The 24,112-nt window shown below is 55.0% G+C and overlaps 1 protein-coding gene across 1 annotated transcript in view; it reads right to left on the bottom strand.

The window, feature by feature from the left end:
- Positions 1 to 275: 275 nt before the first annotated feature.
- Positions 276 to 24,112, bottom strand: part of JAKMIP1 (janus kinase and microtubule interacting protein 1) — a 94,604-nt gene continuing 70,767 nt past the window's right edge. The window contains exons 14-21 of the mRNA XM_044389712.3: positions 22,833 to 22,934; positions 22,111 to 22,164; positions 21,405 to 21,470; positions 15,443 to 15,511; positions 13,767 to 13,844; positions 10,551 to 10,754; positions 3,323 to 3,388; positions 276 to 326 (exon numbers count right to left, since the gene is read on the bottom strand). Coding sequence (XP_044245647.1) covers positions 276 to 326; positions 3,323 to 3,388; positions 10,551 to 10,754; positions 13,767 to 13,844; positions 15,443 to 15,511; positions 21,405 to 21,470; positions 22,111 to 22,164; positions 22,833 to 22,934 — 690 coding nt within the window. The remainder of the gene's footprint in view (positions 327 to 3,322; positions 3,389 to 10,550; positions 10,755 to 13,766; positions 13,845 to 15,442; positions 15,512 to 21,404; positions 21,471 to 22,110; positions 22,165 to 22,832; positions 22,935 to 24,112) is intronic.

The raw sequence follows: 24,112 nt of genomic DNA, 5'->3' as shown, positions 1-24,112 counted from the left end.
GCAGCAACCAGGCCCCCACTGTCCCTTCCTCACGAAGAGCTCTCCCAACCTCCCTCGGGGGGGTGGGACTCGCCATGGAGCCCTGATGGCCCCACCCTCCACCCAGGGAGCCAGGGAGCTGAGGAATCTGCCACAGGCCACCCCCTTCCACGGAGCCTCATGGCTCAAGGAATGTTATGGTCAGAAGTGGGAAAAATCCTCCTTTTCAGAAAATCATCATTTTTATCTGCAAAATTGAAAGGATACCAACCCGAGTTCTTTGCTCACTGAAGTCATCAAGGCCACAGAATGAATGCTAGTGAGAAAAACAAAAAAAGGAACAAAAACTATAAAATAAGACCAAAAGAAAACGAGGGGGGAGAAAAAGAAAAGAAAAAAGATGTAAGATATGTAGTATGGGATTCAGTGACACATTCCACAAGAACTACCACACTAGGGTCGGGTTCAGGAGGTCGGGGAAGTGAGTGGGCCTCAGCAGCTGACCTCACCGGAAAACCCACCCTCTGGAGTTCCTCCACGCCCCCACTGCTCTTCCCAAACACCCGGCCGACTCAGACAGACCAGGATGCTTTCGGTGCGGAGACCTGGCTTTCCTGCAGACCATGGCAGGACATGTTACAAACAGAGGAAGGACCCTCCCGTGGTCACGGCTGGTGGCTCCCACCAAAGGCCAGGCCTGCACCTAAGGACCAGGTGGGGTCCCCCCAGACCCACCTGACCATGAGCAGAAGCCCTCCCCCCGGCACCATCCCCACCAGGACCTGCTCTCCCAAGAGACCATTATTTAAAATCTGTTGTGCCATTCAATTCATCTGCTTTAAGAAGAAAAAAAAAAAAGCAGGAAGAAAAATGGCCTTAAAGGAAGGAAAAATTATACAGATCAGTTTGAAAGTAGGTTTCTCTTTCTGAATTCACGACTCGCTTTCTTCCATCTGAACCTATTGGAGCATCACCTGGGGCTTTCGAAAATCATTCTCCCCTCCGCCAAAAATGAGGTAATAACTCCCCTTAATTATTTGTTGAAAAATTAAAATCCAAACAGAGAGCCCCCACCATTTACACAAGTTTTAGAATCACTGAAGGCTGGAGCTGGGCGGGGCTTATGTGGAGTCTCCCAGCTGTCATTTTCTACGTGGGGAAACTGAGGCCCAGGGAGGGGAAGGACTTGCCAAGAGCACCCGGTGGGGTGTGGCAGGAAAGGGCTCCTGTCCACAGACATGAACCACGGATAATGTGGCTGCAGCCATTTTCCACTAGTGGCCCCAGGGAAATGATGTTTGGGTGTTTCTCGTCCTACTGGCCCGACCAGGAGTCTGCCTGCTGTTTGCCCTCCTCGGCAAGTCCTTTGTGACAAAAGGAGACTGACCAACCCACACACACTTGCTTTGAGGCAAGAGGCAGAAGGGGGCTTCACACATTGCCCGGGAGGCCTCCTCACTAAAAACGCCCCCTGCCTTATTTTATGCGTGGGCCTAGACCACCTTTTAAAATTCTATCCGCCAGACAGCTGTGGTGTGTTTGAAGTCCCTTTGCTGTCCTTTCCTACTCTGTGGACCCAATTTGCCCACTCAAGTCCTAAAGTGCAGATGGGGGGCTGAGACCCAGAACCAATGTTTGCAGCCCACCAACCTCGTCTGGACCTGGGGCTCAGAACTTCACACCCCAAGCTCATGCAATCCTCACAACCACCCCAGAAGACGGGGAGAGCTGCAGGCCCCCAGGCCAGGGTGGAGGGATAAACCCTCCAGGGTTCCAGGGCCGGCCTGGGGCAGAGCCCAAACACACCTGCCTGCAAAGTCAGGTCATCCCCAGGGATTCTTGGGCGAATTATACTTGAGATTCCCTCGGGACCTCAACACAACCCCAGAAGGTTGCAGGGTGGGCATGTGGCAGATGGAGACACTAGGCATCCGCTTAAACCAGAATCCCACAGGGGTTCCCAGGGCTCTAGCGGGAGAACCCGCTGAAACCCCTGTGCTGAGCCGCCAGCTGCAACCCTCTGCTGCCCCCTGGAGGACACCTCCAGTTGTGCGGGCCGGAGGCACAGCGGCTGGTGATGAAGGGAAGATGCAGGAAGGTGACTTCTGCATCCTCTTGGGAGAGAAAGGAGAGGAAACTTCTAAAACTGGCTTAGCATCATCTGAAGAGCTGTCCTGTCTCTTTGGGCCCACATTGTTTGATTGCCTCCAGAACGGGGAGGGGCTGTTTTCCCATTTTTAGATATCTGCTCCAAAATCTGCCCTCGGGAGACTTCCATGACTTTGGCCCCACTTTGCCCTTGGGGGGAGCTGGCTTCCTCTCTCCTAAGACCTGCCTCAGGCCACTGAACCCCACAAATGTTCTTTCTCCTTCTTCCTCCCTGGGGTGACTGCATATCGGCTTCGAGGTTCAGACTGGGAGCCCCTCCTCGGGCACATCATCCCTGATGACCCCTGGATGGGGCTGGAGCCTCATGTGGCTCCCACACGTGAGCTTACCCCTGTGACACAGAACGTGCAATGAGAGGCTCTGCTCTACTTGTCTACGACTCGTTTGGCAAACATGGGAGGTGCCCTATTCCATGGTGAGAACTGTCTTGGATATAGCAACGCATACAAGCTGGTCCCTGAGCTCAAGGACTCCATGGCCACCGGGTGGATGCGCGGGAGGTGGTAAGGGGGCACAGAGATGCCACACACGTGGTTCTGAGTGGCATTCGTCTGTCTGCCTAGACCAACGGGATGTGCTGGAGGGGCTGAGCGGGTGGCTGCAGCAGCCAGGAGCCCTGCTACACCTTCCCAGCTGTGGGATCAGGGTCCAGTGTCTGAACCGATCTCAGGCCGTCCCCCCACCCATAAAATGATGTTCACGCAGAGAGACAAATGGGGCCAGGTGTCAACATGGGGCAGGTCAGCCTCGCTTCCCGCCGGGAGGGGAGAGACTCCCTAGAACACACAACTGGGTTTTGGCACAGAGAAGTCATCTAAGCTGAAGGGGTCCATGGGACACAACCAAGCCTGGCTTATCACTCCAGAGAGGGTCACAGTGACCCCAAAAGGTCTTCTGTGGGGGGGGAAGGGCATATCACCCCCACTCCACCCACATACAAAGTTGGTCCCAAACTGCACTTTTCTTCCCTAGAAAGGCAACTGAAGAAGCTACTTATTTCATGGATGTGCCCATTGTGGGGGGACGGGGGCAGAGAAGGGAGGCGAGGGGCAGAGCCTGTTCTTGGTGTTACAAAGCTGGCCGCGCAGAAGGACCAGACCCCATGGTGACCTGTCCCAGCAAGAAGCCCGGGGGGGGGGGGCGGAGGCAGGGAGGCCCTGGGCTCCCCACCTACCTTTTCCTCCAGCTCCTTCAGATGTCTCTTCTGGATCTCCAGCTTAGCCTCCAATTCTCGGACTCTCTGAAACACACGACCTCATGTATCAGAAAAGGTAAAATTTCCAGGTTGAAAACTTAGTCTTTACTCTTCATCGTGGTGTAGCACGCAAGCAGAGAAGCAGGCACACACGGGTGGGCAGCGTGCCTGGCTTTTATGCGCCTGCAGGCCCGTATCTCCACCGCCCGCATCCAGATAGAGGGCCCCACCAGGAAGCTCCCCAGACCCCCCACCCTCCACCACAGAGGGTCGATTTCGCCTGTTCTTGAAGCGCACGGAAACAGAATCACATGGTGTATGGACTCTTAGGACAGGATCTCTTTAAAACAGAAGCATCCCGCCTGGACCAAGAGCCCGGTGCGGGGGGGCGCCCGGTGCGGGCTAATGAAGAGCATGGACTGGAAGTGGCATCAGATGCTGGACTTGCGCCAGACTGACCTCGCTGCAGCCGGGGCGCCGGGGCAGGGGAAGCGAGGCCTGGCAGTGGCCATCACAGCCACATGCACCCCAACCCCTTAGAAGCCTGCTCAGCACAGGATCGAGGATGTCCAACTGTCCCAGTTTGCTCAGGACATTCCTGGTTTTGCCACTGGAAGTCTGGGGTCCCCAGAAACCCCTCAGCCCCAGGAAATGGGACCGGCTGGTCACCCTGCTTGAGGCTACATCTGCAGAATGCCCCTGGGGCACTCACCCTCCCTCCGGGATTTACCAGCCCACTCCTTCCAGTTCCACATGGCATCCCACCCAGGGGGGCCAGCAAGTGCGACCTTTTCCAGACAGTCACATGCCCAAGAGTCACCGCTCAAGTGCTGGTACCCCACCACCACCACTGCCCAGCCGGCTGCAGCCCTGCCAGGCCTGAATGCAGATGGGGAGTTCACTCCTGCAGAGAGTGCTCGGGCTGCAGGGCAGGCGATCCAGGTCAGGCCCAATAGGCACGTGGCCTCCGTGGGCCCTTCGCCAGGCCTGGAGAAGTCTTCCGTGTATCCTGTAGGACAGTGGTTCTCAAATCCAGATCAGTGTTACTTGGAGGGCTTGCAAATCACTGGGCCCCCCAGCACTTTCTGACTCAGTTTGGGGGGTGGAGCGTGAGCAGCTACATTCCAGCAAGTTCTTGAGTGATGCAGATGCTGCTTGTCTGGGGACCCACTTTGAGAACCACCTCTAATGACACATTCATCCGCTCAACAGATACAGGTCAATATGCCTGGGGCCCTAAGGAATTTGCACAGAACTCAGCTGGGGGGCACATGGGCGGCTCAGTCGGTGAAGCTCTGCCTTCAGCTCAGGTCATGATCCCAGGGTCCTGGGATCGAACCCCACGTTGGGCTCCCTGCTGAGCAGGGAGCCTGCTTATTTCTCTGCCTGCTTCTCTCTCTGCCTCCCCTGCTTGTGCTCTCTCTCTCTCATTCTCTGACAAATAAATAAATAAAATCTTTAAACAGAAAAAAGAACACTCAGCTGGACCCTGGCCTGGGTCTTGTGCCCCAAGTTTTCCAGCTGGTGGGTGTTGGGGAATCACATAATTTCTTACATCTGAACCCCTCTTCTGTGACCCCATGCCCTGAGGGTGAAATGGGGGCCCCAGGGGTTGGGAGGGAGGACCTTGTACACTACAGTATCATGTGGAGGGAGGGTGACACTTTATAGCTTTCAAAGAACTTGCAAAAATCCCCCAGGAACAACTTCTGCGCTTCTAGGAAGAGGTTGCTGCCCTCACAGAGCTTACATTCTGGTGGGGGGGAGAGCAGCTAGGTCTACAGGGCTGTGGGGCAGGTGGCTCCCCAGGCTACATCTGAATGGAAGCCTGAGGACAGAAGGAGCCTGTCCCAAGCAGGGGCCCAGCAGGTGCCAGGGTGGGTCACGGCGGGGAGGGGACACCGTAATGAGAACCAGACCATACATGGCCTTGGATTCTATTCCAAGGATGAGGGGATGACTGGCGGGGTGGCAGGGTTCAAGTAGGAAAGGGCTCCTTCCCACTCTTCAGGTGTTGGGGGCAGGGTCCCCTCCCCAGGACAGCTCACCGGGGGTTCCCCGGCCGCCCACTGTCACGTCTCCCTATTTATCATTGCCAGGTGTGACTCCACAAGGCTGAGACTTTGCTGCATTCTCCCTTCTCCCTGTTCTTGAACAGGGCCTGGCACCCGACACCTGCCCGGTCAGCATGTGTCGAATGAGTGACTGGCGAGGATTATTGTGACAACGTGACAGAGTGTAGAGTAAAGGTCATGCTGGGTGGGGAAGGTCAAGTGGGGCAGATATGAACTTAGACGTGTCCAGGGCTTAGCATGTGGCAGATACTGTTTCCAGCACTTAATATCAATTCTTCACTGACCCCGGCTGGAGATGCTGCTGTGACTGTCCCCATTCTACAGGTCAGGAAACTGACTCAGGTTACACTGTAAGTCGGAGCAGGATTTGAATCCAAACTTGTGTGACCCAAGAGCCTGTGCTCCTAATGCCACCCCATAGCCTTCCACTGGCCATGAACTCAGGTGGTCACGAAGGGCCACTGCTCCCCGGGGAGCTGGCTTTTACCCAGCTCTTGTGGCCTCTGGTTCTTAAAAATCCTGTATCAGCAGCTGCTACTTTTGCAAATTACAGCTTACAGACAATGTACACCTTTCGCCAAGCACAGTAAATCCATTCCTACCTCAGGGCCTTTGGACCTGCTGCTCTCTGCACAGAGCCCAGGGATTTACTGCCTCACATCCTCTCCCATGTCCTCTCAGCCTTTCTGACATTCTTGGTGTTTATTTGAGTTGTGAGTTTCCTCACTGGGTTATAAGAGCATGTTCTCCACGCGAGCAGAGCCTTGGCTCACTGCCCCAGCCCCAGTGGCCAGACCCGAGCCTGGCACATGACAGGTGCTCGACCGGTAAATAACCATCGGAGGCAAGCAGAAGCCACAAAACCTCACTTTTGCTGTGCCCGTTGTCTCAGGGCTGCTGGAAAGAATCCTCCCCTCTGCTTGGGCATCACCCTCGCACGACCAACTCCAGGAAATTCTGTTACAGGGAACAGATGTGCTTTGAAGTGTGAGCCTTTTATGAAGCCACCGAGATGCCGGCTGGGGCCCCCATGCCGGCTGCTGTCACACGTGTGGTGCTCGGCAGGGACGGGGAGCAAGGAGCAGCCACACCAGGAGAGTCTGGCCAAGCATTTCCACCTGCAGGGTGACACAGGGCTCTCGAGGCAAAGCCTGGGGTGGAGCTGCTCCAGACTGCCCAGACTACAGAGGAAGACACTGAAGGCCGGTTGTTAAGCCTTGCCACTGATTCGGGCACCGGGCCCAGAGCAGGGAGTAGGTGGGCTCGGTCCTCTGAATTCTATGGCCCAATGCAACAGAGGACGGGCTCACCTGGCCTGAGTCAGGGCGACAGGGTGAGGGAAGGAGCACAAGAAGGAATGAGTGTTCACTCCCTTCCAGAACCAAAAAAGCAATGAGACCCTGCTATGGACTGAACTGCGCCCCCCAAATTCCTAGGTTGGAGCCCTAACCCCCAGTGTGAGTGTATTTGGACACAGGGCCTTTGGAAGATATTAAGTTAAGTAAGGTCATAGGGTGGGTCCCTGATCTGCTAGGGTTGATGGCCTTATGAGAAGAGAACAATCTCTCCCCCTCCCCCTCTTCCTTCTCCTTTCATCCCCCCCCCCCCCCCCGTGGCCATTTGAGGGCACAGAAAGAAGGAGGCCGTCTGGGAGCCAGGAAGAGTCCTCACCGGCACCCAGATCGGCCAGCGCCTTGCTCCTGGACTTCCGGCCTCCAGGGCTGCAAGCCACAGACGTCTGTTGTCGAAATCTCCCCTGTGGCACTTGTTCTGACGTCTGAGCAGATGGAGATGGGCCCTTACTCCCCTCTGGAACTCACAGATCTCTATTTACGACTAACCAAAACTAAGCAACCGTCATCTGCACAGAATCACCTTTGAATCCTGTAAAACACAGAACGCTATGCAGTAGGTCTGGGGTGGGGCCCGAGAGTCTGCATTTCTAACAGCTGCCAGGTGCCGCTGTGGCTGCTGGCCCACGGACCCCACACTGAGAGCAGGGGTGGACACCCACAGAGGTCATTATATGAAGAGAGTCCTCCTTTCCCTGAACGCCCACCATGCTCCAGGCACTAGCTACTCGGTTTGCACGTCTTATCTCACCAAAGCCTCCAAGGGGCATTTCATTCAGTGACTTGGTCAGTGTTGGCGATACACGCATCTCGGTGTATCTTCGTAGAAGTGAGGGCAGTTCTCATCCTCAGGGGGAGGAAGGGTCCCTACCATTTATCTTCAGCGGAACTTTCAACTAATTTGGAAATGATCTAGAGATAAAGGAGAAGCAGTTTTCGGCTTTGGGTCAAGCCGTTAACTTTCTCCATGCTTAGGTAGGTGAGCAACGGAAAAGGAAGCGATTTATCCATGTGGTCTTCACTGACACTCTAAAACCCTCGCATTTTAAAAGATTTTTCTCTCTTGAAGGGATATTTGTCCTTGATCTTCCCAAGCAGGCAGCTTGGCTCCTCCCTCCCTTCCTCCCTTCCTTCCTTCCTCTCTGTCTCTCTCTCTCCCTTCCCTCCCTCCCTCCCTTTCTTTTTTTCTTTTTTAAATCACCTGGCTCCCTTCCTTTCTTAGCACGTGGGCCACGGTGCTTCCCCAGGAGTCACAGCCGAATGCTGACTGCCCTGAGCCTTTGGGGTACACTCACTAGCTCATCATACATCCAGACTTAGACCGTGAGGAGCACCTTCACGAGATTTGAGCCCTCGAGTCAGGTAATGACCTTTTGATTTAAATAGGCAAATGCCATTCTGCTTTAAGCTGGGTTTTCTGAACAACCTTTCCACCCGCTGCACGCTCCGTCAGGAAGCCTCACAAAGGAGGCACGGCGCTGCACATCGGACAGGCCGGCACCCAGCTCCCAGGCCTGGTCCAGCTCCTGCTACACAGGCTCACGGTCTACCCTTGGCAGTTACAATAGCTGCCGACACTGGCTGGGAGCACTTCACACACAAGAGTTTGTTTCAACTTTACAACATCCCAATGAGTAAACATTATTTCCATCCTCACAAGGGAACTGAGGCCCAGAGAGGTCAAGTCATTTGGCCAAGGCCACACAGCTAATACCTAGGAGAAAAGGGTTCAAAGCCACACCGTCTGGTCCCAGTGTTTGTGTTTCTCAACCACTCTGCCACCCCAGACTGCCCACGCCATGCTGCGCTGCTGTCTGAAATGCTCTTTCCCCCTTGGTGGCCACCTGGCATCTTCCTATTTATCTTCAAAAGCTGGCACAGCTGGGCCCTCCACTGGGAGCCTCCCCAGCCTCCTGGATGGAGTCCCTCCCCCGCATGTCCTGGGCAGGCGCATCCCAGCACAGAAGCCTCAGCCACGCGAATCGGTGAGGATCTGTGCTGTGTTTGGGTTTCCCACTGAGCTGGGGGTGCCCCAGGCCACTTTTCACTATCCACGTGACCATAACAGAGGTGGCTCAGTGGCAGTGTCCTTGAATGCAAATGCCCGTCCCAACATCCCTGTGCCAAGTTCCCCTTGATGGTACTGGCCATAAGCCCCTCCTCCCCCTCCCTCTCTTGCCTCCCTTTCCCTCCACCGTCCATCCTGCAGTGCCCCGCCCGGCAAGGCCGACCATCACTCTGGTCATTGTCACCGCAAATTCTTGGTCTCCATCCTCAGTGTCCCCCCCCCCCCCCTGCACCAGCAACTTCCCCACCCACCTGGGCCGGGGATTCCAAGTCCTCCCTTCCCCCTTCCACCCCTCCCCCGCTTCTGCTGTGTGTCCTCACGTGAACAACGTGGCCTGCCTTTCTTCTTCCCTCAGGACGCGAGGTAGCCCGGTGTGTGGACACAAAGCGGCAGTTTCACCACTGTCCCCTCCTTCCCCACCCCTGCCCCTCCCCCTCTGCTCAGAAGCCTGAGCCTCACCTGCTGCTCCGCACCCTGGGCCCCCCTCACCCCTTGCACACATCAGACCTTCTCAGTCAGTGGATGGATGCCTTTCCCTTCTCCTCCCCCCATCTCCAGCCTCTCCCTCCGCTTTGCCGCTCGCTGTGCCAGCCTGGTCAGGAACCTCCCTGGCAATGAAAGCTCTCCCTCCCTCTGCACAGGGTGTGTGCATGCACGCCTGTGCCCTCCGGCTCTGCACACACATCAGAGCCCGCGCGCTGGGAGCAGAGGACCAGGTGCCATCAGCACAGAGCGGGCAGCATGGGGACGGAGGCGACAGCCAGGCTGGGGTCACTGGGGCTGCCTGCGTGTCCTCTCAACCAAACCAAGTCTTGAATGAACAGCCCTCCCAGCCTGCCAGTTCCCCCTTCCCCCTCACCACCTTCTTTCGCTCTTGCCCTGCATGGCATCTGGCTGTGCCCCCTATGCCCCCTCCTCAAATCCACCGGAACCCTGTGCTGTCTTCAGACACGACCCTCCCCTGCCGCTTCCTGACGGCGTGCTTGCTTGCCTTCTGCGATGTCGCCTCCCCCGGTCACTCAGGTCCTTCCTCACTGATGGGACTCCCTTACCAGCTATGTGACCTTCAGCACATGACTTAACCTTCTTGAGCCCCAGGGTTCTCATCAGGAGAATGGACATCATCGTCCCCACCCTGTCGCGGGGCTGCCATCGAGGGTCTCCGCCAGCGAGCGGAGGGTGCTGCTGCGGCCCCTTCGCCCCCGTCATCACCCTACAGTCCTCGAGGCCTGGCTCCCTGTGTGCGCGGCAGCACGTGACGCTCACCCAGGACTCCAAACCTTGGAATACTCTGAGGTTTCCAGAGTTAACAACGAATACGGCCGCCAGGTCCAGTCCTCAAATTAGCCGGCCGTCATCACAAAAGACAGCAAAAAAAGGCAAACCGTTCCGCAATGCCTCCTGGTTTTAAGAACCTGACTTTCAAATAGAAGACACCTGCCGGGGAGAGAGGCCCAGGGGACAGCTGGCTCTGGTTTGCAGGAGGACTCAGCAGGGGCTGGGCCGTGTGGTTGGAAGGCGTCTCCGCACACCACTCCCCTTTGCGGGCCGTGCACCTGCTGTGCCGTGAGAAGACCTGCCTTGCTTCACGGGGAAACCCGCTTGGCTGCCAGCCGTCCATCAGACATGCCTGGAACACCAGGTGCCCGTCGGAGGGCTCAGAGGCCGGGAGGAGGGCGAGAGGCACCTGGCGCCCGCCACCTGCCCCTCACCTGCTGGGCCTGCTGCAGCAGCTCCATGCGCTCCCGCAGGACCTGGCTGTCGAACTCCCGGCTCTGCCTCAGGATCTGCCGGCGCACCTTCTCCACGGCGGCCTGCAGGTCCTCCCGCTGGCCCTCGCTCAGCGCCTCGCTGGCCCTCCGCCCCGGCTCCGGCTGCAGCGCGTTGTAGAGCGTGGCCTCCAGCTCCTGGATTTTCTGAGTGGCCCAAATCACACAGACAGTGGACGATCACAAAGAGGTGCACAGTAAGGGCCGGGGCACTGCGGCCGAGGGAGGCAGAGCTGGGGTCTCAGGCGGGGAGGGGAGGCGTGCGGGGGGCCTCGCAGAGCAGCCAGCAGGCATGGGCGGGGGTGGGGGGAGGGAGCCCCTTGCAGCCCCGGGCACACCTTTTTGAGAACACGTCTTATTCTAGTCAATCAAGAGCAGCCCTCCTGTGTACAGGAGAGGACAAATGTGTGACTCAAAGGGAGGCTTGGTTTGACCAGTTTCTATTTCATTCTTGGCGGCCCGTGGATTCCCTTCAGCTTGGGAGCAAATCTCCCCTTTGAGCCTGGGTGGCGGTGGGAAAATATGTCTCAAATTGCACACACGTGGTTTTCAGCCAGCTAGTTGGGAATGTGATTTTAACCTAAAGCAAACAGTGACGGTGTTCTAACCGGGCCTTCCCGGCTAAAAACGCGGGATGCCATTTGTTAGCAAAGCGGATGAGAGATTAGTGGCCAATCGAAGGCTCCTTGTGAAAGGCAAGAGTTTTCATCATTAGAGGAAGTTATTTCTTTTGCACTTCACCCCAAGACACTTAAATATAGTTACCTCATGGGAATATCTAGGGACAAAAGAGAGAATTAGCTCCTTTTCTGCTTCCCTAAATCCCCAGCCACATCATCCTCGAGCGCAAACCCCATCCTGGGCCAGGCTGACCATCGCTCTGGTCACTGTCATTGCACATTCTTGGTCTCCACCCTCCACAGCCTGTCCTACACCAGCAACTTCCCCACCACAGAGGTTCCAGCCAAGGGATCGAAGGAACTAAGGAACTGCTCCTTGTCTTCCTAAGACCCACCAGACTGATCTTCAGTTTGGATGGAAACTGCCAACAAGAGGCGAGAGGTGACTGGGCGGGGGGGGGGGGGGTTCCACGGACAAGCCTCTGCAGCCGTCTGGCCCCCCGCTCTCCCAGCTGCTCTCGTCAGTGTTCGCATGGCTGTGCTGACTCCCTGGGGGGATGCCGGACCCATCAGGCCAGAGCCAATCTTAACCAACAGGCGTCATCACCTTCCCCTCTCCCGACCCCAAAGGTCCCCCATGGGAAATCCGAAGGTGGAAGGCTGTCCACTGGCACAGCCCAGGGGCCCTAATGTGGGCTACACATGGAGCCAGAGCTTGCCTGTGCCTGCTGGTTCACCCTCTCCCCATGCAGCCGCTGAGCTTCTAGAAGACCGCAGGTCCCCAGCTTCCAGCCAGGACCCCACCACCCAATTCCGGAAGCTCCACTGTAGACCTGCCCCCATCTCACTCCGCACAATGACAAAGGAACGCAGGCCCATATGTGGCACCTGCCATCCTCACTCCTGCCCAGGCACGAGGCACTGCTCCTGACTGTTGAAGTCCCTCCATCCAGCGCGGCCTCAGAATGCAACCCCGTCATGGGCCTGAAATCCCCCCAGAGGTTCTGGAACGGTCTTTGGGAAAGACCGTAGTTTCTACAGGGTGGCAGGATCAGCACGTCCAGGGGCCTCCTCTGCAGAACCAGGACTCAGAGGGACCCCTGGGGGCCTTCCTGCGGACAGTACTTAGACAGCAAAGCCTGGACACCGAGCTTTTCCTAATTGTGTTGGAAATCACTAGTCTTGCTGCAGGACCCTTGAAAAGTCGGCCCGTGATCCAGTGAGCTTGGCCAAGTGCTTGCTTATTATGTTCCTCTCAGAGCCCCGGCCCACCCTTCCACTTTCAACACATTAAGGGCCCAAGAAGCCCATCAGAGTTTTCCAAACTTGTTCCATTGGCTTCAGTGGCTATCAATCTCCTGAAATCATGTTCCTTGGAGCTTTCTAGGAAATGCTAGGGAGGCAGTGCCACGCGACAGATGGTGTGTGGTGTGGGAAAGCCGCTCTCAAAAGGACCAAGGCAGGGGGCAGAGTTGAGGCAAAACCAGCAAGGGAACGGTTGAGTGTGAGCATCCCTCCCTGAGAAGGAGGAGATATTTCTATTTTCAACTGTCCTCCACACCGTGATAATATCGTGTGCCCAAAAGTAAGCTCTAGGAGGGAAATGCCCCATCCCAGGGAGGCTCAATCCCTGGACTACGACCTCTCCAGCTCCCCGTCCTCGGCATTCAGGCCTCAGAGCCCCGACACCAGGGGCAAGGGTCTCAGGGAGGTGGGCCAGCCCTCAAGCCTGGGCTACTGGCTCTCCGTCTTCCTGGACATGCTCATGGAAATGAGGGCTTGAAAGTCATTTTTCAGTTGTGGACTCTGCATTTCTTGGGAATACACCATGTCGTAAAATGATCTTAACTACAAATGACTGGGGCAAAGACTTACCCGAGACTCTGGGTACCCCACTGTTTCTTCCTGCAAGAAGGGACACTGAACTCCCCCTTCTCTGTGCTGTGGGGACACCTGGTGGGGCCCGTATTATCTCCCTGTCTCACTCGCTGCTGGGCACGTCCTCAAAACCACATGCCATGTGAACCTGGACGGGATCCCATTTTAAGCTAATCAGCAGGAAGCCCGGGACAAAATCTGTGACCCAAACACAATAGGGCACCAAGTGATTTTTGTGCTGATGATCACCGGCCTGTGCTCTCTTTGCTCTGCCTCTGTGCTCCTTGGTGACTGCCCCCCCCCCCCGCCCCGTCCCTGTTCGCAGGAAAACTTGCTTTGGGGTTTTACGCATAAATAAATATTCAAGTGTAACAAACACATAAGAAAGACAGTTTCTTCCCACTCATCTCAAACGACTGCTAGAATGGAATACGCACACCTAAAGAAACCATCTGGCTAAGTGAGTATTTTGGAAAATCATGACTGATTTGGAAAAAAGGGACAATTGCTCTGTACAGTCATTCCGGTCAGAACACAGGGCATTTTGATGGCACCCACGTGCACTGGTGGGGCCCCTAGACGTGGTGTCAACCCCGAAGAAAACACAGCCTCTGAGGCTGAGTCTAATAAGCCAAAGCGACCAACCCACTTCCGGTCCTACCAGGTAAGCCTGGTCGAGGGCTTCCTTCCTGTAGTCCAGCTCCTCCTCCAGATAGCCCTTCTGCCTGCTGAACAGGTCCTGAAAAAGAGGGGACCCCCCCCAAGATCAAGATCAGCATGAGAACCCATCCCAACAAGGCTCTTCAGAGCCCACCTACTCACCTCGGCTAGAGAGCGACGGTCCCACCAAGCTGGGGACCCACCAGGGGCTCAGGTGAGAAGGGAGGTGATGGTCTGCTCTGCTCGCCCCCCTGCATGAATCTCCTGCCTTGCAGGCCCAGGAGCCGTGATCCAGCCTGTCCCGCCCCTCCAACCCGGTGCCCAAGCAGGAATCCTTCTCAGTTCCTCTTGTCATGTCCTGGCAGCCCCTGAAGACCATCTCAACCGTTCCCAGATGCAGCTCTTCCTCCCCCCACGACAGCATCCCCCACATCCTGACCAGTCTCACTGCTGTGTGCCTCCTCCCCCTCCTCTTTCGGTCCCTGCACACATGGTCTATCCGGAATGCAAATCTCTACTACTGATTGGAAGGTTCCCAGGTGAGATCCCCTCTTCTGCAGGCGCTTGACTTCACAGACAAGGAAACCAGACCAGAGAAGACCAGTGCCTTGGCCTAGATGCCATAGTATCCTGGTGGCCGAGGATGGGCTAGACTCCAAGCCAGGGCCCTCTCACACCATGCGTGCTCCCAGGCTGTAAGCGATTACTTCTACCTTCTGTTTCCACCTCTTCATGTCTACTTGCAAAACTTGAATTTGTCTTTGAAGGCTCAAGACCCATTTCTTCTTGGCAGCCCTCTCTGACATCCCCCAGGCTGGGCACAATGGAACCCCCTATATGCCAAAGCCCCCTGGTGAATAACTGCCACCACCACCTCTCATCAGGGATCCGTACGCTCCAAGCAAGGTGCAAAATGGGCTGTGTGTCTCACGCCTCTCATCCCTACAGCCCAGCAAGGTGGAACTTGGAACCTCCCACTTAGCAATGAGGAAATGAAGGGCCAGTGTGTCTTTCCCAAACTCTCATGGCCGTTAAGGAGGCCAGCAAAGGCGGGGGGGCCCAGCTGTGTGTCTCCGGAGCCACTGGGCCAAGTGCCTCAGCATCACCCACGTGCTGCTCCTAACATCCCCAGGCTGCACCGCGGCTCTTGGCTCATGAGCACACGTCCCCACAGGCTTGTGAGCCAGCTCCCCAAGGCAGGGACCCCACATGTTCCTTACTGGAGGGACTGCTAATTCTGGCACGGCGCCTGGGATAACAGAGGCTCCGAAAATAGGTATTAAGTGAACAACCGAGTGAGTGAAAGGGTAAACAAATGGATGACAATTACCTGGAACAGCCATTAGGGCAAACACAAAATTTAGAAATGCATGCAAATAAATGCATACAAAAATACAGGCAAGGGGGCGCCTGGATGACATCCGACTCTTGATTTTGGCTCAGCTTGTGATCTCAGGGTTGTGAGATCGAGCCCCAAGTCAGACTCTGTGCTGAGCGTGAAGTCTGCTTGAGAGTCTCTCTCTCCCTCTCCCTGTGCCCTGCCCTGCTTGTGCACTCACTCTCTCTCTCTCAAATAAATAAATAAAATCTTTAAAAAATACATGGGAGTCCTTCCTGGGAAGGAGGCTGTCGGCACCCTTTCCACCCTCCTGCCTCCCAGAGGCCTGAGTCTTTTACCTTTTCTCTCTCCAGGTCCAACATCTTCTGGGTCAGAGCTGCTTCAGTTCCCTCTATTTGCTTCAGCCACTGGAAAACAGCAGGGACAGAGGGCCAGCAGATGAGACCCGTGCCAGCCGGGGAACCTTCCACCAAAGTCGCGTGTGCAGGGGGCCTCCTTCTCAACGAGGCTCCTGGCCTCCTCGGCCCGTCCCAGGGCAGCCCTCAGAATTGAATTTCATTGTCTGTACGGGTGTTCGGCTTTGACGGGTGTTTGCTCAGGGATCAACTGGGTCATGGATATCTCTGTGTGTGTGTGTGTGTGTGTGTGTGTGTGTGTGTGTGTGTGTGTACCTATGCATGGGCATGGGTATGTGTGTCCAATTGAGGCTGTGTGTCCAGGAGGGAGTCGGTGTGCAAGCTGTGGGGGCCTGACTCCATGCACAGTGGGCCCTTGTCTGTGTCCGGGGGTTCTGCAGTTGCGTGGCTGAGTGTCACTGAGGTCTACTACTGAGTGCTGCAAGGATGGCTTCGTACCGGGGACCTCCCCCAGTCCTTCACACCCACCCCACAGCAGAGACAGCATCACGTGTTTTATAGGTGAAGACACGGATGCCTAGTGAAGTCACTTGTCCAAGGTCACACAGATGGGCAATGGGGATTACTAACCCAGCCTGCAAAACCGTGGCCCTGCAGCTGCACCCCTGAGCGGCCAGGTGCACCGTGGAGGGAGGGGTGTGCGGAGTCCCAGGGCATGGGTCTGAAGCAGGAGAGCGAGCACCTGCCAAGGGCAGGTAACGGACAGTCTGCCTCTTCTTGGGTCTGGGCTGGTGGTGAGCAGGAGGTGGGCAGCTGGTTCTCAGGATGCAGGTATGTAGGTATGACTTTATGAGGAGCCCACTTAAGAGATGGGCTGGTGGGGAGACCTGTGGGGGCTTTGGTGGGGGTGTCTGAAGGCAGGGGTGTGTCCACGTTTGACAAAGTGTATGAATGTGTACACTCAACACAATGGACAGCGTCCTTGCCTCCAGCCTGGGGACCACACCGCTTTCCTTGCCTCCCAGCCTCACTCAGCTGCCAGGACAGGATCAGCTCCCTCCTGGCTTTCCTTCTCCTCTCCTGCTGAGACTTCCCCTCCCCTTGGAGCCCTGCCCTGCGCTTCCTCCCCTCGCTCCTTGCCCCCCTGGGGATTCTGTCTGCCCCTGTGCTCCCTCTGCTCTCTGCAGTGTCCCCCTGCAGCCCAGACAGCCCCACCACATCTCCCTCTGATGACTCCCTAGCCTCCCTGGTCCCTCTGTTGGGGAAGAGCCCCATTTCAGGAAAGGGACACTCCCAGGTTCCTCTGTTGGGAAGAGCCCCAAACCAGGAAGCGGGGAGCAGCCTTGATTTCTCCTTCCCTTCCCCTTTCCATACATTGGTTCCACCTCCTCCTGTTTCAAACACCCACCTGCTATACACCACTGCCACCACCCCTCCAGGCTCCTGTCTGGACCCAAAGCCCTTTCTGCTTTCAAGCCCGTATGTCCTCTCAAAAACCTGTTTCTGCTTAAAGCCCTCAGGGACATCCCATCACTCCTGACAAGAGCTGGCTCCCAAGCCCAGCCTGCTCTCCCTGCCTGGAACACCACCATCTCTCCCACCCCTGGCCTCAGCCCCAGGCCTTCACCAAGCTAACACCTACTCAGCCTTCAGGACAAGTTAGCTGTCACCTCCTCCAGGAAGCCTGCCTTGCTTCCTATGTCCATGGGGTCAGGGGTCCTCCAGGATCCCTATGTCATCCTATGAGTGGTTCTCACAGCACTCACCTGAGGGATTGCTGTTGTCGGTTTCCCTCCCACAGAAGCCCCAAGGTGGGGACCATATCAGACATGTTCTGTTACACTTCCTTACCCAGCACAGGCCCGGGATGAAGCATGTGCCCAACAAACATTTGCTAAAGGAGAGCAGATGTGAGAGTGTGGTAGTCTGGGAGGGGGTGTGCTGGCTCCAAGGAGGGAACAAGACTAGATAGAACTGTGACCACACAGGCTTCCCGCAACATCAAAGTGAGCTTGGCCCCCAAAGTGGACCCCCCAGAGCCAGCAGCAGAAGCAGGTGCCCAAAATAAAGCATTCCGTTAAATGTTATTGAGAGGATGTGCAATGTCTCAAAAATAGACAAGCATATTTTTGGCGGGAAATGAAAAACATTTCATTTTTAATATCCCAATGTAAGCAGTCCTAAAATGAATAAAATTTAAATGGAAAAAAATCAAAATCCAGTTTTGAATCATTACATCAAGCTGCTCTTAGGATAGGTTTTATAGACTATGGTGTCCAGTCTCTTCCTACTGTTAAAAAAAAAAGATTTGACATGCATGTTATGCATAAAAAAAAAAACTTGACAAGTGCTTCTCAGCAACTGAAAGAGCAAAATGAGGGCAGAAAACACTGGCCATGAGCATCCTGGGTACGAGAGGTCACAAATTCCATATCAAAGAGAGTCCAGCAGATAGCCACCAGGCCACACTCTAACAGTGAGTGGCTCTGTACCACCTTCCAGGAGGGAGGAGTATGGGGACACCTGCCCTCCCCCAAACCCTCAGGGGAGAAGTGAATCAGCCTACAGGGGTACAGGGAGGAGGACATTCTGTAGGAAGCTAGGTCTCTGCCCACAAGTGCAGACCCCTGAGCCCCAGAACTGGGGGGCGGGGCCCTCTCTCCTCTAAGACCCAACGCTCCCTTCAAGAGGGTCCCAAGACCTTGACCTAATGCCAACTATTGGAAAGCTTGACTGTAGCCACAGGCCTAAGCTGAATTCACTGATCTATTATATGAGTGAGAACACAAAAATTTTTTAAAACTGCCTTCTGTCTGATTGGTTTTGACTGTTTCTCAATTGGTTTTGAACTTGAAGGAGCTTCATAAAGAAGAGCTGTGACTGGGGGTGCCGGGGTGGCTCAGTCAGTTAGGCATTAGACTCTTGATTTTAGCTCAGGTCGTGATCTTGGGGTTGTGGGATGGAGCCCTGCACTGGGCTCTGAAGCTGGGGTGGAGCCCGCTTGGGATTCTCTCTCTCTCTCCCACCTCCCCGTCCCTCCCCTCCCCTCTCTCTCTCTAAAAATAAATAAATAAAATTTTTTAAAAAGGAAGAGGTGTGATTCATGATCACCTGTAAACCTTCAGACAGCCTACGTTCAAGCTTCTCTGCTGGGCATGTGCTGCGTGCAGAGGGCGTGGGGGTGGGGTGGGGACAAGACATGACCCTTCACCTTGGACTCTGCTAACCTTCAAGAAGGAACAGGGCTTCCCCAGGCAAGTAGGAGCAAGACAAGCCCCCAGAGCCAGATGCCCCGGCAAGGTCATCCGGAAGCACCATGTGACATTCCTAACTAGAGCTGCACTTCACTCATATGCTACAAAAGTGGCATTGTGCCTCCAAAGAGAAAACTGAAGTTGCCCTCAGTTTGGTCAGATGATGACACCAAGTGGCAATTTTTAAAACCACGTGCATTTGGGAGGGGGTCTCTGATCCCGCTGCCAGCTCATGAGCTCCAGGGTGACCAACTTATGTGTGCTTGCTGAGGACTGTCCCCATTCCAGCACGGACATCCCCACGTCCCAGGAACCCCTCAGTCCCAGGCAAATTGGGCAGTCTGTCTCCCCGGGGGTGCTGTCAGGGCTCCTAGCTGGTCCTGCAGACCCACCTTTCCTCTTGGGGCCACTCCCTCTAGTGAGACATACGGCAATTCCCAAACCTACGGGATCTTTAGTCACAGACCTATGGCAGGGCTGGGGTCTCCTAGACCCAATCTGAGAAAATGGGAAAATACTGGTCTGAGTCCAGTCTCCAAGGACTGTCCCACATGGACAGGTGGGCCCCTCTCACTTGCACCTAGTTGGCTGGTAAAAGGTGGGGGGGTGGTCACAGGGTCAAAGCAGACAGTTGCTGCAGGGCAGGCGGGGACATGAAGGGGGCGCATCGCTCATCTTGCACGGTTGCTGAGAGGAACGGGAGCCCTACCAATCTGAGGTGGGGGGTCCAAGGCTGCAGGTCTAGACACTCACTATTTGCTGGGCTGTGGGGAGGAGTGTATCAGGGAGGGCCTGCGTGGGAGAAGGAAACAGCTTGTAAGGGGCTACTCTCAGCGAGGCTGGGAACTTCCTACAGTGTGTGGCCCTCCAACAGACTGAGTTTGGAGAGAGGGAGGCCCCCAGGGCTGCTGCCCAGCCCCCTTCCAAACCAGCTGCCCGAGTCACGGATGGGTTCCTGCTCTTGGTTCACTGTCCACCATCACTACCAAACCCCTTTGCCCTACGTGCCTAGTAACAATATTTGGTGCTGCTTAAAAATGCCGCGTCCTGGAGTCCCGACACCAACCCTGCCAGGTTTGCAGTTCTCCGTTCAGTGGCTCAGAGTGAGCCAGAGACCAATCTGCAGAAGCCCCAGGTGGTGGGTGGGGAGTCCACCCAGAGGGGCCTCCCAGGGGATGAGGAAGGAACTGCTGGGCCTGACATCACCACATCCTCTAGGGAGCGAGGGACACTAAAGTGAGTCGTGAGGGCTTTCTAGGCACTTTATGTAATACTCCCTGGAGCACTGCATAGGACGTGTGGATATGCTCGTGTGAGGGATGTTTACTGAAGGAGTACCATGTGCCTAACCCTGTACGGTCACCTGTCCCTAATGGGCCCAGCAGCCAGCCAGGTGTGAGTCAGCATCACCCCCTGTCCACCTGAGGACATAGGCTCAGCCAGGTGAAGGCACTTGGGAAGTGACTTACTCCTGTGTGACCTCAGCCAAGGCTTTGCGTAAGTCTGTTACCACCACTCTGTGGCCTTCACGTGATTAGAGAGGAAGGACAAGAGCCCAGGGAAGAAAACTATTTCTATTTTCAATGCCCTTCCAAAAATTCTAGGAAGAATCTTCATTAAGTCCACTGAGACCTCACTGTTATTAAAATAGTATTTTAAAGTTTAACTCCTGCACTTTGAATGGAAAAGCTCTCTAGATGGGGCTGCATAAAAGTTGTGTGCCTAAAATATCCTAAACAAATGTAAAAGGTAAACAAACCAGGAACGTATTTTTACCAAATACAGCAAAAGTTATTATCTTAATATGTAAAACACAGGAAGAAGTCAGTAAGAAACACCGTACTTAGGACAAACACGTATTGAATGAATGTATGAGTAGATGAATGAATTACTGAATGAATGAACCAACGAATAACAAACAAACCCAATGGAAATTGTCAAAAGAAATGTTATTACAATTTACAAAGAAGGAAGAAAATGCCCGTATCACCAGCACTCAAATCAATGCAAACAGAAACACAACATCATGTGGCCTCAGCCTCTGGAACTGGCGGGGCTCCTTAGCGGGGACACGCCACGTGGAACGTGGAACCAGCAATGTGGTCGCACTCAGGTGTGACCATTTTGACGATATTAAATCTCTGAAAAACCTCCCTACCAGTTGGCCCAGTTGATTCCACCCCTAGAATCTATCCTGTGAAAGTGTTACAAAAAGTAGGTAGGTAGGTAGGAATCTACGGGTAGAGATATTCACCGCTGCATAACGATAAACAGGGGGAAATGGAAAGGGAAAATCTAGCCGCTGAGAAAGATTAGCTTCTGCCGTTTCCGGGGTTTAACCGCGGGGCAGAAGAAGGCGGGGTGGAAGCGTAGGAGGCAGGGTTAAAAACTGGAAGTCAAGGACGATTTGACTATGTTTAAAAAATAGGCATGGGGGAAACCTGGTAGGAAACCCACCCCAGTGTTGCGGATGCTTTCCTCCAACGGGGTTTCCCTTTGCTCCTGCGCTAAGCTCTCTAGGGGGAGCGGGGGCGACTTGGGGCCAGAAAGGAACAGCATGCGCGTGCACATGCAGACGTCGACGAGGGAGCGCATGCCCCAGAGCCAAGCGAGACCCCAGTGCGCAGGTTCCTGTGTGGCGCTGGGAAGCTCAGACACGGTGCACGGACACAAGTGCCGCAGGGCTCTACCTTTTCACACAGGGCAAGCACAGTTCCAGCTTGGATTATTGCAACCTGTTCTTCGTTTCTCAAATTCTAAAACACAAAAATGGGGGAAGGGCGTTTTACACTGGACCCCACAACCCCGTGCAGTCAGCGCTGACTGGCTTTGACGCCCCTCCGAGAGGCGTCCCCGGGGCTAGGCCCCCACTCTTTAAAGGGGCCGGCGTTCAAAGGCAGCCATATCCTCTCTGGGGCCAAGACACTTGGAGATAGGGGCTGTTCGAGCCAATCTTTTAAGGGGGCAAAAATATCACGTTCTGCTTTCGGAAATCTTCGGAGATCCCGCTCTCCCCCTGGGTGACCGTTTGTGCGCGCTCTCATCACTCGCAGGAGCGAGGGAGGAGCTAAATCCAGAAGCTAAATCGGGAAGCCCCCCTACCCCCCGGTGACACCGCGACGCCCCTGTGACAGCGTGACCCGCCCCTGACTGCACGGCCCCGCCCGTGACAGCGTGATCCACCCGCGATAGCGCGATCCACCCGTGACAGCGCGATCCACCCGTGACAGCACGGCCCGCCCACCCCGCGGGGGCCCGGCCAAACAGAAGCCTTACACTGCACGTGTCAGATCTCTTCAGTTAGGAAGAAACCAAACCGAAAGGAAAGGAAAGGCACACAGAGCACACCCAGGTGGAGACAAGAGCGCGCGAGCAGAAGCCGACCGGCATAGTTACCCCGTTATCGCCAAGGATATCTAGCTTCTTCATAAGTTCAGAAATATTCACATCCTGGAAAAGATTTCCAACGTTCATTTTGCGGGAGCTGCCCAGCCCGTGCAGACCGGTCTCTAGCGCCGCAGCCTCGGCCTGGTCCGTCCATCTCTGGGCGCGCGCCGCGGGGACAAGCGCTCCCGGCAGCTCCTTCGGGGTCGAGGGAGAGAAGGCAGAGTGCCTGCCACTCATCCGCGGAGCTTTCCAGAAAGGCTCGAGGAGTAGCGAGGGTCAGAAGGACCCCAGCCCGTAGCCTCGTCTCCCGCCCACTCACTCACTGCGCGAGGCCGCAGTGCTCGGCGCTGCGCTGACGTCACACCCACGTCACGTCACGTCACGTCTCGTCACGTCACGTCTCGGGGTGGGTGCTGCCATTCAGACCTCACACACGCGAGAGTGCGGCTCGGAGAGCTCGCAGCCCAGAGCTGGGAAGTGGCCAAGCTGGGGTGTGCCCTCAAAGCTGTGTCCCACGGCTCTGCACTTTTAACATGGGTGCAAATAGAGTGACATTTGGTGACCCTCTGAAAAATGAACTCTGACTTTCAAAATATGGCGGGGGGCTGGGCCATCTCTTTCAAATCGATCCTATGTCTGGCACAAAGGCAGAATCCCCCTTTACGGCTGAGCCTGGCATTCAGCGGGCCCCTGGCGGTCGGTTTAGTGGAGGCACCCCCCAAGCACGCTACCTTAACTCCTTCCTGGTGACAGAACAGCTGGAGAGCGCTGCTGTTGTTCTCGGGGAAGGTGGTGATTTGGAGGTTAAATGCTGGCGACCTCCGCTCTCTCTCCTGGAGAAAAGATTTGGTTTAAAAACAGAACTTTATTGGATTATTTACCACTTGCCATTTTCCCATGTTACGCAGCAAAAACCAAGGCATTCCAGTTGGCAAAGGCGTTACTAAAAGGCGCACATTCAGACTACCATCTTCTGGTCCGCGAAGGCGCACGCCGTGGTCCCGCCTCTGCAGCGCACTGGATCCCCTGCGGACATGTGTCTACTTCTTACCTACTCAGCTAGGAAGAAACGGTTAACAAGATGTCATGTGTTCACCTGCTGCGAGATGGAAACCCAGGAAGCCACAGATCATCATTGGGTACTTGTTAAGAACCAGTGCGTGAAATTTCAATGACAACTTAGCCACCAGCCATGGAGTGTCCCTTGTGCCCTGTGGCACATCGTTCTCTCATTGAATCCTCACAACCCCATGAGGCAGGCATTATCGCTTTCATTTTGTAGACAGGGAGGCTTGGGGGGGCGAGTCCGGTCACGAGCTATGGGGTGGCAGGACCAGGACACAAACACCCAATCCACATTTTTTTCCCCAAAATAATCTGCTGACTTCATTCACAATTTTTTTTTGAATCGCACTAACACACTGGAGATCATTCTATCCCTGCCTTAGATTGATAGTCAAATCTCAATTACTAAAGAAGGAAAACCAAGCATTTTCCCAGAAGAAGTGCTTGTTAATCAGACATAAAGTGACAGGTTTTTAAAAAGGACAGGAGAAGCCCAAGTAATTACAAGGATATATTATATAGATCTGCCTTTAAAATTTGAGCAACGGACAGGCTGGCTTTATGGGAAGGCCAGCAGAGAAGTCCTTTCCAAATTATACCTTTAAATCGAACTGCTTTTATTTTCTCAAAATCACAGTAAGATAAGTAAGCATGCTTTGGACCATTCCTGCAGAATCTAGTGACAGCACCCATGGGTCTCTTTAGTCACTCAACGAAGAAATGTAACCAAATGAGCACTACCTTAGATGGTGAGACCTACCCAGATGTTCTAGGATAAGGTGAATAGGGAGGGGAGGGAGGGGGGCCTTCATTCAATTTACTTCCCCAAAGCCCAGCCTGGCTAACCTGATTTGAAGCAGTTCAGGGAGGAAAGTTTATTTCTCTTATTAGCCAAGAAGACCAAAATTCACAGTGGTTCCATTCTATGGATGCCTTCCTACCTACA

This window comes from Ursus arctos, unplaced genomic scaffold (assembly GCF_023065955.2).
Source record: "Ursus arctos isolate Adak ecotype North America unplaced genomic scaffold, UrsArc2.0 scaffold_9, whole genome shotgun sequence".
Taxonomy (NCBI): domain Eukaryota; kingdom Metazoa; phylum Chordata; class Mammalia; order Carnivora; family Ursidae; genus Ursus; species Ursus arctos.
This window is presented reverse-complemented; position numbering and strand designations above follow the sequence as displayed.